Raw genomic sequence first — 18420 nt, forward strand, 5'->3', positions numbered from 1 at the left:
AACTGGTGACAAAGAAACTTATCTGAATTAGTAAAAAAAAAATTACCATCATCAAAAATAGGAAAGACAACAACCCTGACTAGATTATTGTTAATGATAGACTAAGAGGCCAACAAGGAGAGTCAGATGCTTCACTAAAGCGTAAGAGAAACAATACAGCTGGAATAAAAGCAGCAGGAGCTCCCAGGATCAGATACCAGGGACCATAACAAAAGATTTTATACTTATGTCCATGGAGTTTAAGAGGACATCATGGGTAGGGCTCAAAAAAGTGTTACAAAAATATGTTTAAAAGCTCCCTAAATATGGCAATCTTTATTGTGACAAAACAGCTTTGTGCTCTTACTGCGCAGGTGATATCAGTGAACTAGACACTCGGTAAAATGGCAGCAGTAGCCACACACACTGTACTGATGCTAATCCACAAGTTTAAGTATGTAACATGTAGCCACCCATTGGTAAAAGTCACATGGAATGTCTCTGTAATATTTCTAAAATTGCTCATAAACCTGTAGTTATTACAAAATAAAGTTTAAAAGTAATTGTGAAAATATATCATTCAAAATTTACACATATATAAGATTTTCCTCAAAAGTTCTCTCTCTTAGCTTTCTTCTCTAAGCTAGAACTATAAAGAGATGAGTGTTTCTAGACTCTACAGTGGGGAACGGTGGCCACGGAGGCAACAACAAGGATGCGGAAGCAGTTCCCTTAGGAAACTTGCAATTCATTGTCTTTCAAAGATATAAATGCCACATTTTAGAATTTTAAATAGGCTTATATATGACTTATTAATGATTTTCTTAAATACTAAATGTTATGCATCTGAATGTAAAACCACAGTGAATAGTACATAGCATCCAAACAGCACCCAGTTTTTGAAACACGCTTCTAAGAAGCTCGTTATTAGGGGAGAACAATGGGGAAGGTATAGCTCAGTGCCAGAACACTAGCCTACCAGGCACAAAGCCCTGGGATTGAGCCCTATACCAATAAAAATTACAAAACAAAAGGGAAGGTACCGAGAAAACATGATCAACACACAGCACATGTGTTATCCTTATGTAACACTCTACTACATGCTGTGTAACATACACAATGAACATGTAAAAAGATTACTTGAGAGTAAGTAATTTTTTAATAGAAAAAAGTATAAATGTGGGCAAGTTCGTTAGAACTAGTTATAAGGCAGGCTATGCTCAAGACTAGCAAGTATTAAATGTAAATGGTTCTCATGATGTGTTTTATATGATGGCAGAAGGACATGAATGTAGGATGAAGACACGTAATCACACTTCTTTATGATCTGATTCTATGCTCTGAAAGTAATGATTCACCTTAATCTCTTACTCTCCTTAGTGATATCAGATAGCAAAGCACATGGTGTTTGAAGTCTAACAACAGTTACTACTGGATCTTGGGGGCTAGCTCTGTGGGTAAAGCATCTGCCACCCAAGCATGAGGACTTGAGTTCAACACCCAGATAGGTATGTGCTTTGGGGTGGATAGACAAGTGGAGCCCAGGAGCTCAATGGACCGTCCAGCCTAGTTGAAATGGTGAGCTTCTGCTTTAGTCGAGACTCTGTTTTAGAGAACAGCAGATGAAGACACTTGAAGTCCTGGCCTGGCCTCCACATGTGTACTTATAGACACATCACCCATGCACATAGATGCATGCATGTCTTTTGTGGAAGACAGAATTGATATGCACTCTAGAAAGTCAAGCTGCTGAAGAACCGGTATGAACTAAGGCTTGTAAAAGCCAGCATTTGAAACAATATTTATTCTCCAGCCTACAGAGACTGCTGAAAGAACAGGTAGGACTCACCAGTTGTAATCCAGCTGGGACTGGTGCAGCTGCTGCTGCTTAAGGAGAAGCTTCGTCTCTTGCTGGGCCAGCAGATGCTGAAGGCGTTCCTTTTCAATTTCTAGTTCCATTTTCTGAAGCATCAACTGTTGCCTTCGATCTTCTGAGAGTTGCTTTTTGATGTCAGTCTCACTGGGTGGCAGTGTCCCTCTTCCATGCAATAGAGATGCCCAGGAAATCCCACAATGACTGCATGATTCTGGATGTGTCTTATAATAGTGAGGGGCCATGTTCGTAGGATGACAGTTCTCCTGGACATAACCTCCACTTTCAGAGCACTTGTAAGCGCAGCACTGGCTAGATGGAGTAGGTGGAAGGCGTGGGCATTCCCTTATCTTCACCTCTTCCGGGAGGGCTTTCTCTATTGGGGTTGCATCTACTCGTCTCCTCTCTGGAGAAGCATAAGTCCATGTTCTGGTTTCTGAAGACACCCTCTCTAAACCCTCTTTGGCATGAGGAAGTGTGACTGGGTTCAAAGATAATGCTGTAAGGGGTTTTGAAGCTGCGTCCTGGCTTACTGACTTAGGTCTTGCCTTGGTCTGACAGTGAATTTGTGGTTTGGCCACACTCAGGTAGGAACCGTCTAGGTCCATCGATGAAGACTGATGGGTGCTTTTCCTGTTGGTTATCTAAGAGGAAGCACAGAATACAAACAACTTCTGGTTTTTGTTTTCAGAAATCAATGATATACGTTCACTAAAACAAAATCGTTATGTCCTTTTCTTAAATATTGCAGTATCCATGTTTATAATGTTCCACAAAGACACATCCATTAAAAACAACCTATATTTCAGCAACTCTATAGGAGGGGAAGAAAGATCCAGCGTTATTACTACATGCTGCTTATGCAAATCTTGGTGATTTTAGGAGTTGCAAATACTGAAGGTTACATAAAATCAAATTTAAGATGCAAACACATTAAATATTAATATCTAAAAATGTCTATCTTGGAATATTGAGCCAAGAAATCCATGCAGTCACCTTAAATAGTCTTTGGCCATTACACAGAACAAATTTGATATAAAGCATTTCACATTATCCTGAATAGCTACTGCTAGATGAGTTTTTATAAACATCTTTAGAGAACACAGACGAAATGAACTACTTTAAACTTGCATAATAATAAAAAGCAGTTATTTAAATACAAAAGATTTAATTTCAGCTACAAACATAAGTGATTTTTCAATTAAACCTTTCAAGTGGTTACAGTCTAATAGAACATAGGCAGAAAAGGAAGCGGCTGTAAATTTGAGCTGCCAGGTCAAGAGCAAGCTTTCCCAGCATTCTGGCTGTAAACCTGTTCTATGGGGAGAGTGAAACTTTGTCTACATCAATTATTCTCAAACGTGAGCAGATATATGAGAATTACCTGAAGGGCTTGTTAAGCATGAAAGGCTAGTTTCAGCCACAGGGTTTTCCACTCTGCCTGGAATGGTCAGCTCATTTGCATCTCTAAGAGGTTATCAGGTGATGTTGATGTTCATCTGGGATCATGCTTTGAAAATTGCTAGAATCTGACTTTGGCATTAGCTCAGCTCTGAACATGTTTGACTTATTATAAGTAAGCAGGTTTTCCTCTCAATGCCTTTCAGAAACATGGTGTTTCTATATTCTAGGCTGTCCAAGTTGAAATATTTTAGTTTCATGAAAATGCTGAGTACACTATGGATGGGCAGCTTGTTTATGAAGCTTGGGAATAACAAAACAATAAAGAAAGTTCATGAAGAAGATATCTTAAAAATTATTTATTTACTTCACATCTGGACAGCAGTTTTCCCTCCCTCCTCTCCTCCAAGTCCTTCTCAGGCCTCGTATGAATATCAAGCCATGCTGGCATCAAGTTGCAGTAAGACTATTAGCATTTTCTCCTATTACCTCAATAGGAGAAAAGAGTCTTAAAGGCAAGCAACACAGGCAGAGAAAGCCACTGCTCATATGAAGAAGACCCAGCTAGACAACTGTGACATGTGCAGAGTTCTATCTCAGGCAGGCTCCCAGGTTGGTGGTTCAGTCTCTGTGAGCCCCTGTGGACCCAGGTTAGTTGATTCTGTAGGTTTTCTTGTGGTGTCCTTGACCCCTCTGCATCCCACAATCCTTACTTTTACTATTCTGCAGGATTTTCCATGCTCCATCTAATGCTTGGATGTGGGTCTCTGCATCTGTTTCCATCCGTTGCTTGGTGAAGCCTCTCTGATGATGATTATGCTAGGCTCCTATCATGGAGAATAATCTTAATCAAAGGAAACTGATAGGGAAGAGTATAATTCTGAAAATGAGTCCAGTGAAGTAGATTTTTCCATGGACAGTCTTCTACAACCAAAACCCTCCCATCAACTTAGATATGACCCATAACTATGAGAGCCCAAAGGCCCAATTTCATAGAATCATTCCTGGTGATGTAGCTTCCTTTGGGAAGCTAGAATATAATCTTTAGCAGGACAGCTGAAATGCACAAATCATCTGTGTCTGGAGGAGCCACATTCCTCAACACAGATTTCACTGGAAGATAAGCCAGAAGACACTATCAGACATAAATGGGAAAGACATTGGAACTATTCTTTATAACTTCCACTCACATCTTTCCTCTGCTTTTCAGTTAAATGCCATTTATACTAACTCTTCTACTTCATTTCCATTTCTTATCCATGCTCAAGAAAGTCCAGAAAGCCATTAACAGTATTGAACAGTAGTATTAACAGAACAAGACGAATTTCTATCTTTCTCCATGTTGTCTAGAGCAGCAGCTTTGTGGCCCTTCCTTGTCCCGAGTTACTCCATTTTGTCTAGAGCAGCTGCTTTGTTCCCAGCTACTCAATGCTGGGTAGAAATACTGAGACAGAAGGAACTGACATCTTGTTCATAAATAATCACCATCTGTCTAGGACCCTAAAGCATAGACTGATGAATAAATTATTCATGCTTATTTAAAAAGTAACACCTTTAGGCTTATTGGACACATCAAACCAATGAATGATGTAACCCAAAATCTGAACACAGGCCAACTACCTCAGCTCACACCATGGCACATCAAATAGGTGCTTAGTTATGGACCCTGCTTAGGACACTGACAGATGATATACTTCCAACTGTCCCTTGAAATGGCTTAGCCCGATCCTCCTGTCACTAACATCACCAACTTCAGTTGTCCAGATTCCTCAAGTATCATTGAGATCTGTTCTCAGCCCAGCAAGTGCCCGCCTGAAATGGCTCTCTGACTGGTACCAAATCTGCATCTACTCTTTGCCTTGCCCTCTAGCTCCTATAGATTTGTTTCTAACTTTTTGTCATCTATATGTAATTGATTGAAGTATGATGTATCATTTGAGTGTCAGATGTTATCAGAGCAAAATGGAATATTGCCATGGTTATACCTCCAAAGAAATGTATAAGTACTTAGTGAAGTGTAGCTTGTGAATCTCTTAACTCTCAATATATTTTGGCATTGTAGAAAGGCACAAAGGTGTTTGTATGTCAATAACATAGCTTGCCTGGAGGAATCTCCATACCTGATCTCAATCTCAAGCTGTACTATAAAGCAATAGCAATTAAAACAGCATGGTACTGGCACAGCAATAGGCTGGTTGATCAGTGGAATCAAATCAAGGACACAGATATGAATCCACATGCATATGGTCACTTGATTTTTGACAAAGAAGCCAAATCTATTCAATGGAAAAACAATAACATCTTCAACAAATGGTGCTGGTCTAACTGGATGTCTATGTGTTACAAAATGCTATTGGACCCATATTTGTCACCATGCACAAAACTCAAGTCCAAGTGGATCAAAGACCTCAACATAAAACCAGAGACACTAACTCAGTTAGAAGAAAGTGGGGAAGAGCTTGGAACACATTGGCACAGGAGACAACATCCTGAACAGAACACCAACAGCCCAGGCCTTAAAGTCAACAATTAATAAATGGGACCTCATGAGGCTGAGAAGCTTCTGTAAGGCAGGAGACACTGTCAACAGAACAAAGCGACAGCCCACAGACTGGGAAAAGATCTTCACCAACCCTACATCTGACCAAGGTCTAATATCCAAAATATATAAAGAACTCAAGAAATTAAACACCACAAAACCAAATAACCCAATTGAGAAATGGGGATCAGAACTAAACAGAGAATTCTCAACAGAGGAATATCAAATGGCTGAGAAACACTTAAAGAAATGCTCAACCTCCTTAGTCAACAGGGAAATGCAAATCAAACAACTCTGAGATTCCATCTTACACCCATCAGAATGGCTAAGATAAAAAATTCAAGTGACACCACATGCTGGCGAGGATGTGGAAAAAGAGGAACACTCCTTCATTGCTGGTGGGAATGCAAACTAGTGCAGCCACTTTGGAAATCTATCTGGCGTTATCTCAGAAAACTGGGAATAGGGCTTCCTCAAGACCCAGCTATTCAACTCCTTGGAATGGATGCTCCAACCCAGAAGATGCTCCAGCACACAACAAGAACATTTGCTCAACCATGTTCATAGCAGCCTTTTCATAATAGCCAGAACATGGAAACAGCCTAAGTGTCCCTCAGTAGAAGAATGGATTAAGAAACTGTGGTGCATTTACACTATGGAATACTACTCAGCTATTAAAAACAAGGAATTCCCAAAATTTGTGGACAAATGGATTGAACTAGAAATGATCATAATGAGTGAGTTAACCCAGAAGCAGAAAGAGTCAAATGGTATATACTCACTTATATCTGGACACTAGCCCAAGGGATATGTCCCATGAAAGTCTTCACTTACCAGGAAAGTGGGACAGAGGGGAGGACATCCTATTGGGACTTTAGGTGAGAGAAGCATGAGAGAATGGGGAAATAGAAGGATCCAGAGGGTCCTAGAAACCTACAAGAAGAACATTATAATGGGTAGATCTGGGCCCAGGGGTCCTGCTCAAACTATGGCACTAGCCAAGGACAATATGTCCAGTAAACTTTGAACCCCTACCCAGAAATAGCCAATGGACAGGACATTCTCCACAGTTGAGTGGAGAGTAGGGTCTGGCTTTCACACGAACTCTGGTGCCCCATATTTGACCACGTCCCCTGGATGGGGAGGCTTGGTGACTCAGAGGAAGGATAGCAGGCTAGCAAGAAAAGACTTGATACCCTATTAGCATATACAGGGGGAGGAAGTCCTTCTCAGTCACAGTTATAGGGGAGGGGAGTAAGGGGAAAATGGAAGGGAGGGAGGAATGGGAGGATACAAGGGATGGGATAACAATTGAGATGTAATATGAATGAATTAATAAAATATATTTAAAAAATAACATAGCTTGCTATAAACATACCTACTGAAGTAATGTTTCACTTTTCATGAACAATTATTTGTATACTGAGGTAAGTTCTTTTGCTCCAGGTTGTGAAATACCCCTTTCATAGTAAACTAGTAAATTATAATTTCTACATTCATTTCCTATTGCCACTGTAGCAAATTATTACAACACAAGTGTCTTCTCCAAAGATTGTGGAGGGTAGAAATTAGAAATCTAGCTTACTGGGCTCAAGTCCAAGTTTTGGCAGGGCTTGTTCCTGTGGGAAGCCCTGAGGGGAGGATATATTTCTTTCTTTCCTTTAAAAAAGAAGCTCTTGGTGACACCATCCACAAAAACTTTGATCCAGAACTTACCCTGCTTACAAGACATGCAGGGATAAAATACAGAACAGGTAGAGCAGAGATTGAAGGACTGTCTAACCAATGCCTGGCCCAATTCAAGACCCACTCCATGCAAAAGAGCCAACCCTGACACTATTAAAGATATTCTGCTATGCTTGCAGACTGGAGCCTAGCAGAGCTGTTTTCTGATAGGCTCTACCCAGCACCAGTTCAAAACAGATGCTGAGACTCACAACCAAACACTGGGTGAAGCATTGGGAGTCTAGTAGAAAAGTGGGGTGGGGGGAATAAAAGGAACCAGAGGTGACAAGAGCTTCTCAAGAAGACCAACAGAGCAAACCAGGGCCCAGAGGGGCCTGCCAAGACTGAAGCACCAACCACAGACCAGGCAAGGACTAGATCTAGGTCTCCTACACAGATGTAGCAGATGGGCATCTCAGGCTTCTTATGGGTCCATTAGTGTGGGGGCTAACTCTGACATGGACTCTGTTGCCTGATTTTTTATCACTCCCCCCTGGCAGGACTGCCTTGTCAGGCCCCAGGAGAAGAGGTGGAACTCAGTCCTGATGCAACTTGATGAGCTGGGGCTGGTGGGTAGGGGTGCTCCCCTTTTCTGAGGGACAGGGGATGGAGTATGGGAGGAGGAGGGTGGGCTGGGAGAAGAGGAGGGAGGGGGCTACAACCTAGATGTAAAGTGTATAAATAAATTTTGTTTAAAAAGCTCCTAGTGACCACATATATTCCTTGGTTATGGTCTCTCTTTTACCTTGAAAGTGCACCACTCCAGAGTCTGCTTCCTACATAACAGTGTCCTTTGCTATGACTTTTTTTTTTTCCTCTTACAAAGACCATTTGGACCATAGGGTACAACTATCCAGGTATCCACGGTGATTTTCTCACCTCATAATCCTTAGCTTGGTCATATATGCAAAGTCCTTTTGTTCATAAAGTTCATTTGCCCACATAAATTTATATTTATGGGTTGCAGATAGAGGACATAAATGTTAGCTCTACATACTATTTTTAAATGAACTAATTCATAAACAGTTTAGATAGTTATCTAGAGAGAATGAAAGAATGTCAAGACCTCGGCCTGCAGAATAAAACAGCTCCCCAATTTACAAGAGCAGAAAATGGTGACTATTTAACAACTTCTGATAGAGGGGACTGTTACACGTCTGTGTATGGAACACTTGGGCTCACACGTACTACATTCTCAAGAAGCATGCTTTGACTGCATTATGTTATTGGAAAAAATGATGGGCTAGAAATGAAAGAAAATTTTATGTCAGCAGTTGATTGTTTGGGCTCTGTAGCAGTTTCCAGACCAACCTGGCCATTTGCCTGATAGTATCTGACACTTGAATGATACATTACACTTCAACAATTACATATGCGTGACAAAAAGTTAGAAATGAGACTATAGGCACTAACAGGTAATGCAAAGAGTAGATGCAGTGTTGGTAACAGGTTCGTCTGGAATGTCTGTCTCAAAAAGAAAAGAAAATCTAGCATTAGGCTTAATCATGTGTTACTAAGAGAGAACAAGAAAAGAAATAGAAAGCAGACTCCCCAAAAGGCTCTAAACATAAAGTTCTGCTGCTTTATTAGTGGAGTTGAAGATATCTAATGCCCCTGGGATCCATGAAAATAAGAATAGATCTGAAAGAAGCAGATGTGTTTTTCTTTCTAGAGTTGTTCCATGCCCTTAAATGTGATATTAATAAATGCAAATTCACTTAACAAAGGCTTAAACTAACAAAATATTCTGAACATTTTTGTGGCATATGGGTCTTTAAAAACTATAATAAATTTTAATGTAATGTCTATATGTGTATGCACACATGTGTGCACAAGCACGTGGCTGCCATGATGCTCACATAAGGTCAGAGAACAACTGTAGGAGTTGGTTCTTTGCATCAACCATGTTTGTTCCTGAGGACCAAACCCAGGTTGTCAGGCTCAGTAGCCAGCATCTTTACTCAGTGAAACATATGCCAGTTTATGAGTTTAATATTAAACTTTCAATAAGTAACACAAACTTAGAGAATATTAATTTTTTAAATAGAGGCAAAATTTCTAATGAAATGAACAGCTTAAGAGTATGGTTTACCACATTTGAAGCCATCTCTATAAGTTAGTTCTTCGATGCTCATCATCTTCTTTGAGGTAGGCTGGGTGTTGCCAGGAGTTAATCTGTCTTAAGGTCAAAGAATCTTTTTTTTTTCCTCTTTTTTAAAATTTTTTTTATTAATTTATTCTTGTTACATCTCAATGGTTATCCCATCCCTTGTATCCTCCCATTCTTCCCTCCCTCCCATTTTCCCCTTATTCCCCTTCCCTATGACTGTTCCTGAGGGGGATTACCTCCCCCTGTATATGCTCATAGGGTATCAAGTCTCTTCTCAGTAACCTGCTATCCTTCCTCTGAGTGCCACCAGGTCTCCCCCTCCAGGGGACATGGTCAAAGGTGAGGCACCAGAGTAAGTGAGAAAGTCATATCCCACTCTCCACTCAATTGTGGAGACTGTTCTGACCATTGGCTAGATCTGGGTAGGGGTTTAAAGTTTACCACCTGTATTGTCCTTGACACACCCTTAAACGCCATATTCTGTTGGTCCCTGAGGTTTTTTGAAGACCTTATCTATTTTACTTTCTCTATCTATAGAATCACATCTATCTGTTACACCTAGAATGTATATTCTTGTGATAAAAATAGAGTAGCATTTGACATGACCATGATTTGACCCACTAACAATTAACTTACAATAGCATTTTCAATGTATTGGTAGTAAATCTTGTATTATAATTGAGTTCTATGGGTACAATACCACATATTAGAGTAGAAATACATATACTTGTGTGAAGAATAATCTTATATTTGAATTCTATACCAATGTATCAAAGTTAAACTTATTTTGCATCAATATACAAAATTCTATACCAATGAATTAAAAATAATCTTGTGAGTAACAATTAAGGCCTTAAGTTGACCAGCCACTGGGCAAAATGTCCTTGTTTCAGCCACAGTCACAATTCTGCCTAAAAGGGCAAGCTTGGATGCAGGCAGAGTTGACAGCCAAACTCTGCCAAGATAGGATAAGTAAGTCCTCAATAGTACTTGCCTTACAAATATGTTTGTCAAATACACTGGACCAGAAGGCTAGAGATGCTCCAATGTTATACAGAGTTTTGGGTGACTGTTCAGGCAGCAAACTGTCTCTGTCACCTTCTCATTTGGGAAGTTGCTAACCTGCACTTCCTGTCTACTCGGGTAATTTTATTCTTTCTCAAGTCTCTGATGGAGTTGAAGACCAGACAGTTTAGTTTTACAATTAAGATAAGTTGTTTAGGGGTTAAGATGTTTTTAGGTCTACCTAGATGTTTTAAGTTGATAAGGAGGAGATATGATAGATATTGATTTACATTCGGAATTTTCTTTTCTTTTTTTTGTCTTTTTTTTTCCTTTTTTATTAATTTATTCTTGTTACATCTCAATGGTTATCCCATCCCTTGTATCCTCCCATTTGGAATTTTCAATGCACCAAAATAGGAAAGATTTTCTCCAAGGTTGCCAAATACAAATAGCCAAAACACTAAATGTAACGTTTATATAATTCCTGATTGTTTTATGGTTCTTCTTGCTGTAAGTAGTTTATTGTATATATGTGTAATAATATAAATGTATATGTAAAAATAAAAATTATGACATATAAAACTATACTAAATTCACATTAAGTGCCCCCAAAAGAGTATGGTTTAATAAAATTTCACATTTGTTTGCATAGATATAACTTTCTCTTTGGTCACGTTACAAAAGACATCTATCACCCAGAAGATACAGATCACATGTATGCTATTCATCAACACTGTCATATGGTAGATTTATTTTTAATTTTATAAGAGTTCTCCAACAGATTCCAGAGTGGGTGGCTGCATCAGTTTGCAAACTCACCAACAATAAATGGGTGTGATTTTTCTTTACATCCATTCAGCATTTGTCTGCAGTTGTTTAGTTAATCTTTGCCATTTTGATTGGAGTGAGATGAAATTTTAAAGGTTTTGTTGTTGTTGTTGCTGCTGCTGTTGTTGTTTATTTTCCTAACAAGTAGGAACAATGATCTCTTTGTTTTGTTTTGTTTTGCTGTTTCTTAGCTATTTTAATTTCTTCTTTTGAGAGCAATCTGTTCAGGTCCCTGGCACATATTCTGAGTGAGTTGTAAAAGATTCTCTCTCATTCATGAACTCCTTCTACAAGTGATATTTTAGCACTGCAGCCTTTTAGTTTTATGAGGTCTTCTCCATTGTTGGCAAATAGGGTCCTATTTATAAAGTCCTTTCCCACATCTGTATCATGTAAGACATGACCTGTCTCTTCCTCCAGCAGTTTCAGTGTCTGGGATTTGACTTTAGGTCTTTGATCCATTTGGAGTGAGTTTTGTGCAAGGTGATAGATACGCATCTACTTTCATTCCTCTGCATATGGACATCCAGTTTTCCCAGCACCATTTGTTGAAAATGTTCTCTTTCCTCCAGCTTTTGATTTTTGTCATCACTGTCAAATAGTATACGGATATAGTTATTCATATTCACGTTTAGAATCTTCAATTTTACTTCTCTGGTCGATGCTGTTTTTTGTGAAAGTACCATATTGCTGTTACTATGATGGCTCTGTAATGCATCCTGAGATTAGGAGTGACAATCCCACCAGAATCTCCCCTCTGGATTGTTGGGCTATCCACATTATTTTTGTTTTCCATATGAATTTTGAGATTTTATTCCATTTCTGTAAAGAACGAGATGCGGGACTTGATGCATCAAATCTAAATGGCTTTGGGTCAAACAGTCATTTTCACAATATTAATGCTACCAATCCATGAGCATGGGATGAATTTTCACTTTCTAGTCTTATCTGTTCTTCAGAGATTTAAAGTTTTCATTGTATACATGATTGAGGCTTATTTGTAGGTATTTTTATTTTCTCTATTAATACCTCTATGGGCTATTGTGAAAGCCCATGATACATTTTTTCTGTAAGCTCACTGTTGATCTATGCTACTGACTTTCTCAAAGATGATTCTGTATCCTGCCATGTTTGTGTTGGTAATATCTAGTTTTCTGGTAAAAATTTTGGGATCTCTTATGTCTATCATATTATTATAAGGATAGTTTGGTTTCTTTTCCTAATCTGTACCCTTAACTTCCTTTGCTTGCCTTATTGCTCTGGCTAGAGCTTTGAGTACAATATTGAAAATAAGTAGGGATATTGGATAGCCTTTTGTCACTCTTGACTTCAATGGGATTGCTTCAAGTATTTCTATGCATAGGATTATATTGGCATCCACATATAGGTTTTTAGATTTTATTGTGTTGAGCTACATTTCCTCTAGTTCTACTCTAAGATTGTTATCATGAAGATAATGTTGGGATTTTGATGATCACGTGATTTTTGTATTTAAGTCCAATTTTGTAGTTTATGACATTGACTTACAGACGTTAAAACATCTCTGCATTTGAGGGTTTTTTTTTCCTTCTGTGGCTTTCGATACTTTTTGTCCTGTATATTTAGTATTTTAACTATGATGTACCATGTGCATATTCCTTCCTGGCCTGGTCTACTTGATGTTCTATGTGATACTTGGGTTTTATGGGTCTGTCCTTTTTAGTCAGGGGAAGCTTTTCCCTATGATCTTATTTGAGTATCTGGTCTATGCCACTGACCCTAGGGCTCTTCTCCCTCATCTATTCTGTAATTCAAAGGATTGGCATGTTTCAGGGTCTCTAACATTTCCTGCATGTTTCTTTTCTGTAGTTTCTTAAATTTTTCATCGTCTTTGCTCATATTGTCTAGACCTTCCACTTTATCTTTGGGTCCTGATAATCCATTCTGCTTTATCCATTCTAGTTGTAAGGCTTTTCTTTGAGTTTTATCATAGGGATACTAGGTTTTTAATTACAGTATCATTTCACTTTGAATTCTCTTTGATGCTTCTATTTCTTTATTAAATTCCATTTTAAATCCTAGACTCTTTTCCATCATTCCCATCAGCCTTATATCTATGTTTCACTGGATATCACTCAGATGTTTTTTTTCTTTATGTTTTAATTGAGCACATCAAGCTGTTTGTGAATGCTACCTTTAAAAGCTCCTTGAATTCTTTGAGGATTACAATTATTTTTTAAGTTCTATGTCCTAGCATTCATTTAGGTATTTTCCACTGGATAACATATCTATAGAACTGGTGGATTGGGGTGGCAGGAATGCTGCCTTGAGGCTTCATATTCTTTGTATGTTTGCAATAAGATTGCAGCATTTGGGTATCTTTTGTGGGTTCTGTGTCTGATAAGGACCCAGTGGGCTAGGGATCATGTGTAGGCTGGGTTGGACCTGAAGACAGGATATGCTCTAGTGAAAAATGTATGACCAAGTGTTAGTGAGAATGTGGTGCACCGGAGGATTGTATTCTTAGTTGAAGGGATACAAAGTAAAGTGACCATGTTAGTTCCCAATAAAGATCACGCATATCTTTCTCCAGGGTCTAGTCGGCAGAGTGCACCTGATCCTGTCCTCCTCAAACCCCCCAAACTACAGTTTGGAACCAGAACCTCAATCTTGAAGGCCACGCAAGTCCCCTGTGCCCTCCTGGCTTCATTCTCCCTTTCCCAGGTTCATATCAACATTTCATGTGAGCCCTAGCTGTCCTTTACTTCACACATCTTAATCTTTCTTTTTTATTTTTCTTTCTTTGTTTATCCCCTTCTTTCTTTCCTTTTCTTTTTTCCTGAGACAAGGTTTCTCAGTGTAGCTTTGAAGACTAGCGTGGCCTTGAACTCACAGAGATTCTCTTGCTTCTGCCTCCTGAGAGCTGGGATTAAAGGAGTGTGACACCATGTCCAGCACACTTCTTTTCTTTTACAACAAATATTTTAAAATTAATTTTCTTTTACTTGTATAGGTGTGTTGCCTGCATATAAATCTATGTACCCAGTGTATTCTTGGTGCCTGTAGAGGCCAGAAAAGTCTGTTCAATCCCCCTGGAATATGGTTTTGAGGTGTCATATGGGTGCTGAGAGTCAAAACCACATCCATTAGAAGAGCTGCAAGCAATCTCAACTAATGGTCATCGCTCCAGCTCCATCTTTTTCAGCAATTCTTTAGAGTACTATAACCACATATGAAAGTACAAACTAATATTGTCAGTATACAATCATTAGAAAAATGCTTGGATAGTCATTATCTCGAACACTCTAGATTTACATTTTTATTTCTTAAGTCTAAAGGAAGTCATATGATACATATTCTTTTGTATCTGGCTTCTATTGTCCAATAGTACATTTGATAAGTTAACTCCATGGTATTTGCAGATATCTGTGATTATTTCATTTTTACTCCTAAGTAATGAAAATCTACTGGGCAGCTTTATTCTGTGAAAAATCAAACATTAAGCATTTTAGGTTTTGCTATCTCACATCTGTTTTTGAGGCACAAAAGCAAGAGATAATAATGAACGAATGTGCATAGCTGTGTTCCAGTTAACCTTCTCATGATTGGTTTCTGTTCCCTGAAATATTGTTGTCCTCTCTGTAATTACAGAATATAAAATATTCTTAGTTCATTAGTTTTATAAAACCACATGCTTGGCCTGCTGTTGTCAACTAAATTTGGTGATTACACTTTCCAATTAAGGAATTCTAACAAAGCTAAGAATGGAGCTCAATCATAGAACATTTACATTGCATGTGGAAGGCCCTGGGATCAATTTCTAATACTGCAAAAAAAGAAAATCCTCTATTCTAAGATATGCTCAAAGCCAACAAGAGAAATAAACAAGCAGATGAGAGTAGTGACATAAGACTGTCATCCTGGCCTCACACTTCAGAGGCTGAGTAAAGAGAATTTGAATGCAAGGGCAGCTGCACTGACAAACAACACTCTCAGCAAAGCAAAACACCTACACCAAATGCCTTGTGGTGCTCTTCATATGCTTTATGTGTGATAGTACATGGAATGAGATATTTAATCAAAAGTTAGAACGATGTTTGGCAGGAATGCATGCCAACTAGTATACGTAATGCTGGGAAAAATGAACTCCATGAAAAATTAAGGATGTATGCAATTACAATTGATCAAAATAGTTGAGTTCACCATGGGAGCACTTTAGGATTTGTCCTCTACAAGAATGCCACAATCACTGGCCATGAGGAATGACTTCTAACATACCATGGGATCCACAGCACACAAAAAATACTGGCACTTCTGGTTTACCACAGAACTTCAAAATGGTGTTTTATTTTTTTAAACTTGGGTAGATACAGGCTAAAAAGACAAGATGGAAAAAAATCACAGAAAAGAAAAAATTTATGATCAAATTTAAGAGGGCTGGCAAGATGGCTCGGTTGGCAAAGACTTGCTTCAGAAACCTAAAACCTGAGTTCTATCTCCAGAACCTATGTAAAGTTAGAAGAAGAAAAGCAGCTCAGCAAAGTTGTCTTCTAACCTTCACACAAGCCACAGCACACCCAAACCCACGCTAAACATATATCACGCACACCCACATTCATACAATAATCAAGTAAAGAAAAAAGGTGTAAAGAGACTTAAGCCCTGAATAATATTCTACAAATAAAATTTAAGAAACTAATGGTATTGAATTTTTTCCTTAAGTTTTAAGATAACCTTTTAATATCATTATTTATATATTATAAACATATATGATATGATATCACATACACATGTATGAAAGTTCGTGCATGGACAGGGCATTCCCATGTTCTTCATGCAACAAAAGAAACTTACATTACTACTTTGTGCCATTATTCATATAAAGACAGCTATTACTATGAGTTGGATAATCTCTCTGTTTTAAAAGATCAAATAGAACATATGCTAAACATCAGTAATATTTTTAAAGTTGTATTTCTGACAATTTCATACATTCGTACTGTATTTACTTCATTTCCACTCCATTCTCTCAAATTCATAGCTCTTATTTTATTAATATTGCTTTACATGCTGAGCACAGTGGCACATGTCTGTATCCCAGCACTCGGGAGGCAGAGGCAGCGGATCTCTGTGAGTTTGAGGCCAGCCTGCTCTACAAAGCAAGTCCAAGGCAGCCAGGGCTACACAGAGAAACCCTGTCTTGAAAAATCAAAAAGAAAAAAATATTTCACACACACACCACAGTCGGCTGAGTCTGTTTAATATTGCTCATGTGTGGATGCATTTAGGGTGGATCACTTAGAATTGCATGCCCATTAGGGTGATGAAGGAGAGTGATCCCTCCTATCTCAGCAGTCACTAATTACCCAAAAGCTCTGCATTCCGCAGTGGGACCTTGTAAGGTTTCCCGTGTCCGCTTTGGGACATCAACTGGTGTTGTCAACACCTTAATTTTGGATAATTAGGAACTGACTCTTTCCAGCGCACTCACGAGTTCTTATCCACAGGATTAGTCAATATTACCAAAAGGTCTTTTCGGTATGTTTTTTTTCAGTAAATGATTTTCCTATCTTGGCAAGTGTTAACAATTCTTATTTCCCTCCATATCAGCTTATGAAAAGATGATTTTCAATTCTGAACTTCAAAATTTTTATCCCCTGTTTTAAAGTCAGTAGTACTCTGCGTGTGTGTTGGGGAGTACAAGTCACTATATTTCCCAATACTTTGAAGTTAATGTAGAATAAAGCACAGAACGGCATGTTGCATTTTAACACTATACATGGACCAGTTGTCAAACTGACAGGAAATGTGTAATGCAACAGCTGCACTGTGTGGTTTGCCAATATCTCATCCCAAATAAATGTTCATTCACTTCAGTGCAATTAACTCTCCTACTCTGGCAGATTTTGCTAGAAGATCATCAAGGTAGATTACCTTCCAGCATTATGAACTAAATACTTACAGGTGTTATATCATCAGTTATAACTTACAAACTTTTGCATTTAGCAAGACACTCAGGCAAATGAATCATCTAATTTATGAATAATTTATAAGAAATTCACAGCATGCTCCTGGCGTCATCCATGGCCTTTTCCAGGTCATATGACACCAATTAAAGCTGAATTTTAAATTATTCAATAACCTGAACTCTCTTGTCATTTAACATATAGATATCAATGCAGTAAACAAGTTAAAGCTAATGGACCCTGGAGGTTTGAGCTCCTTCACAGCTCAGCAGCTGAGGCCGTAGGCTATCAGTGGAAGGAAAGATGACAGAACGCAGCAGCCACGCACATCTGCATGGCTCTAATAACTTATTCTAGTTCCCAAAGGGACTGAAGCACACTTTAGGAATATTAAATCTAAAAGGCATTAAAGTCACTAATTATGAGGTTTAAAAGAATTTAGGCACAGAGAAGGCACATAATGACACGTAAACGGCAGAACAATGGACTAGACACCAAATGCCATACCAGGTCTCAGGAATACCACTACAGCCTTGCCAATAATTTCTGCAGTAACTACCAGACGAGTAAGGGGCTAATCCTTCTTTAATCATTACTACAGTTCCCGGAAGTCAGAATTTGTTCAGTTGCTATAAAAAGAAATAGCTTGTCATAACTGACAGGACATTCAAATTGAAGTCTAAAGACACTGATCAGAATTTCATTTTTGTTACCTTAGAGTTGTGTTGCCGTAGGCAAATTACTTTGGCTTTCTTAAGTAATTTAGTCATTTGTAAAGAAGGGACTTCAGCTTGATAATCTTTGTGGTCCTTTATACTATCTTTAACATTGGTGTTTCGTAACTCAATGAAAGTAGAGAAAGGAGAAAGACTGGATGAGACTGCCCTCTGAGACTTACATATTACAGAAGGTAAATCATCGTATTCTATATATCTGTCCCAAAGAGATGACTGAATGAGATAAGTGTATAGTTATGATAACAATTCTAAGAATTATGATAGAAGTTTTTAAAGGG

The 18420-nt window shown here is 38.5% G+C and overlaps 1 protein-coding gene across 3 annotated transcripts in view; it reads right to left on the minus strand.

Moving 5' to 3' along the window:
* KIAA1328 overlaps positions 1-18420 on the minus strand; it is a gene marked incomplete at its 5' end in the record, with an annotated part of 236140 nt that overhangs the window by 90209 nt on the left and 127511 nt on the right. For all 3 annotated transcript variants that reach the window (XR_014778983.1, XM_084780616.1, XM_084780617.1), the window contains one exon: positions 1829-2496. Coding sequence is in view for 2 of the 3 variants with exons in the window: in XM_084780616.1 (XP_084636742.1) it covers positions 1829-2496 (668 nt within the window). The remainder of the gene's footprint in view (positions 1-1828; positions 2497-18420) is intronic.

The sequence above is a fragment of the Acomys minous genome, assembly GCF_964271855.1.
Source record: "Acomys minous genome assembly, chromosome: 4".
Taxonomy (NCBI): Eukaryota; Metazoa; Chordata; class Mammalia; order Rodentia; family Muridae; genus Acomys; species Acomys minous.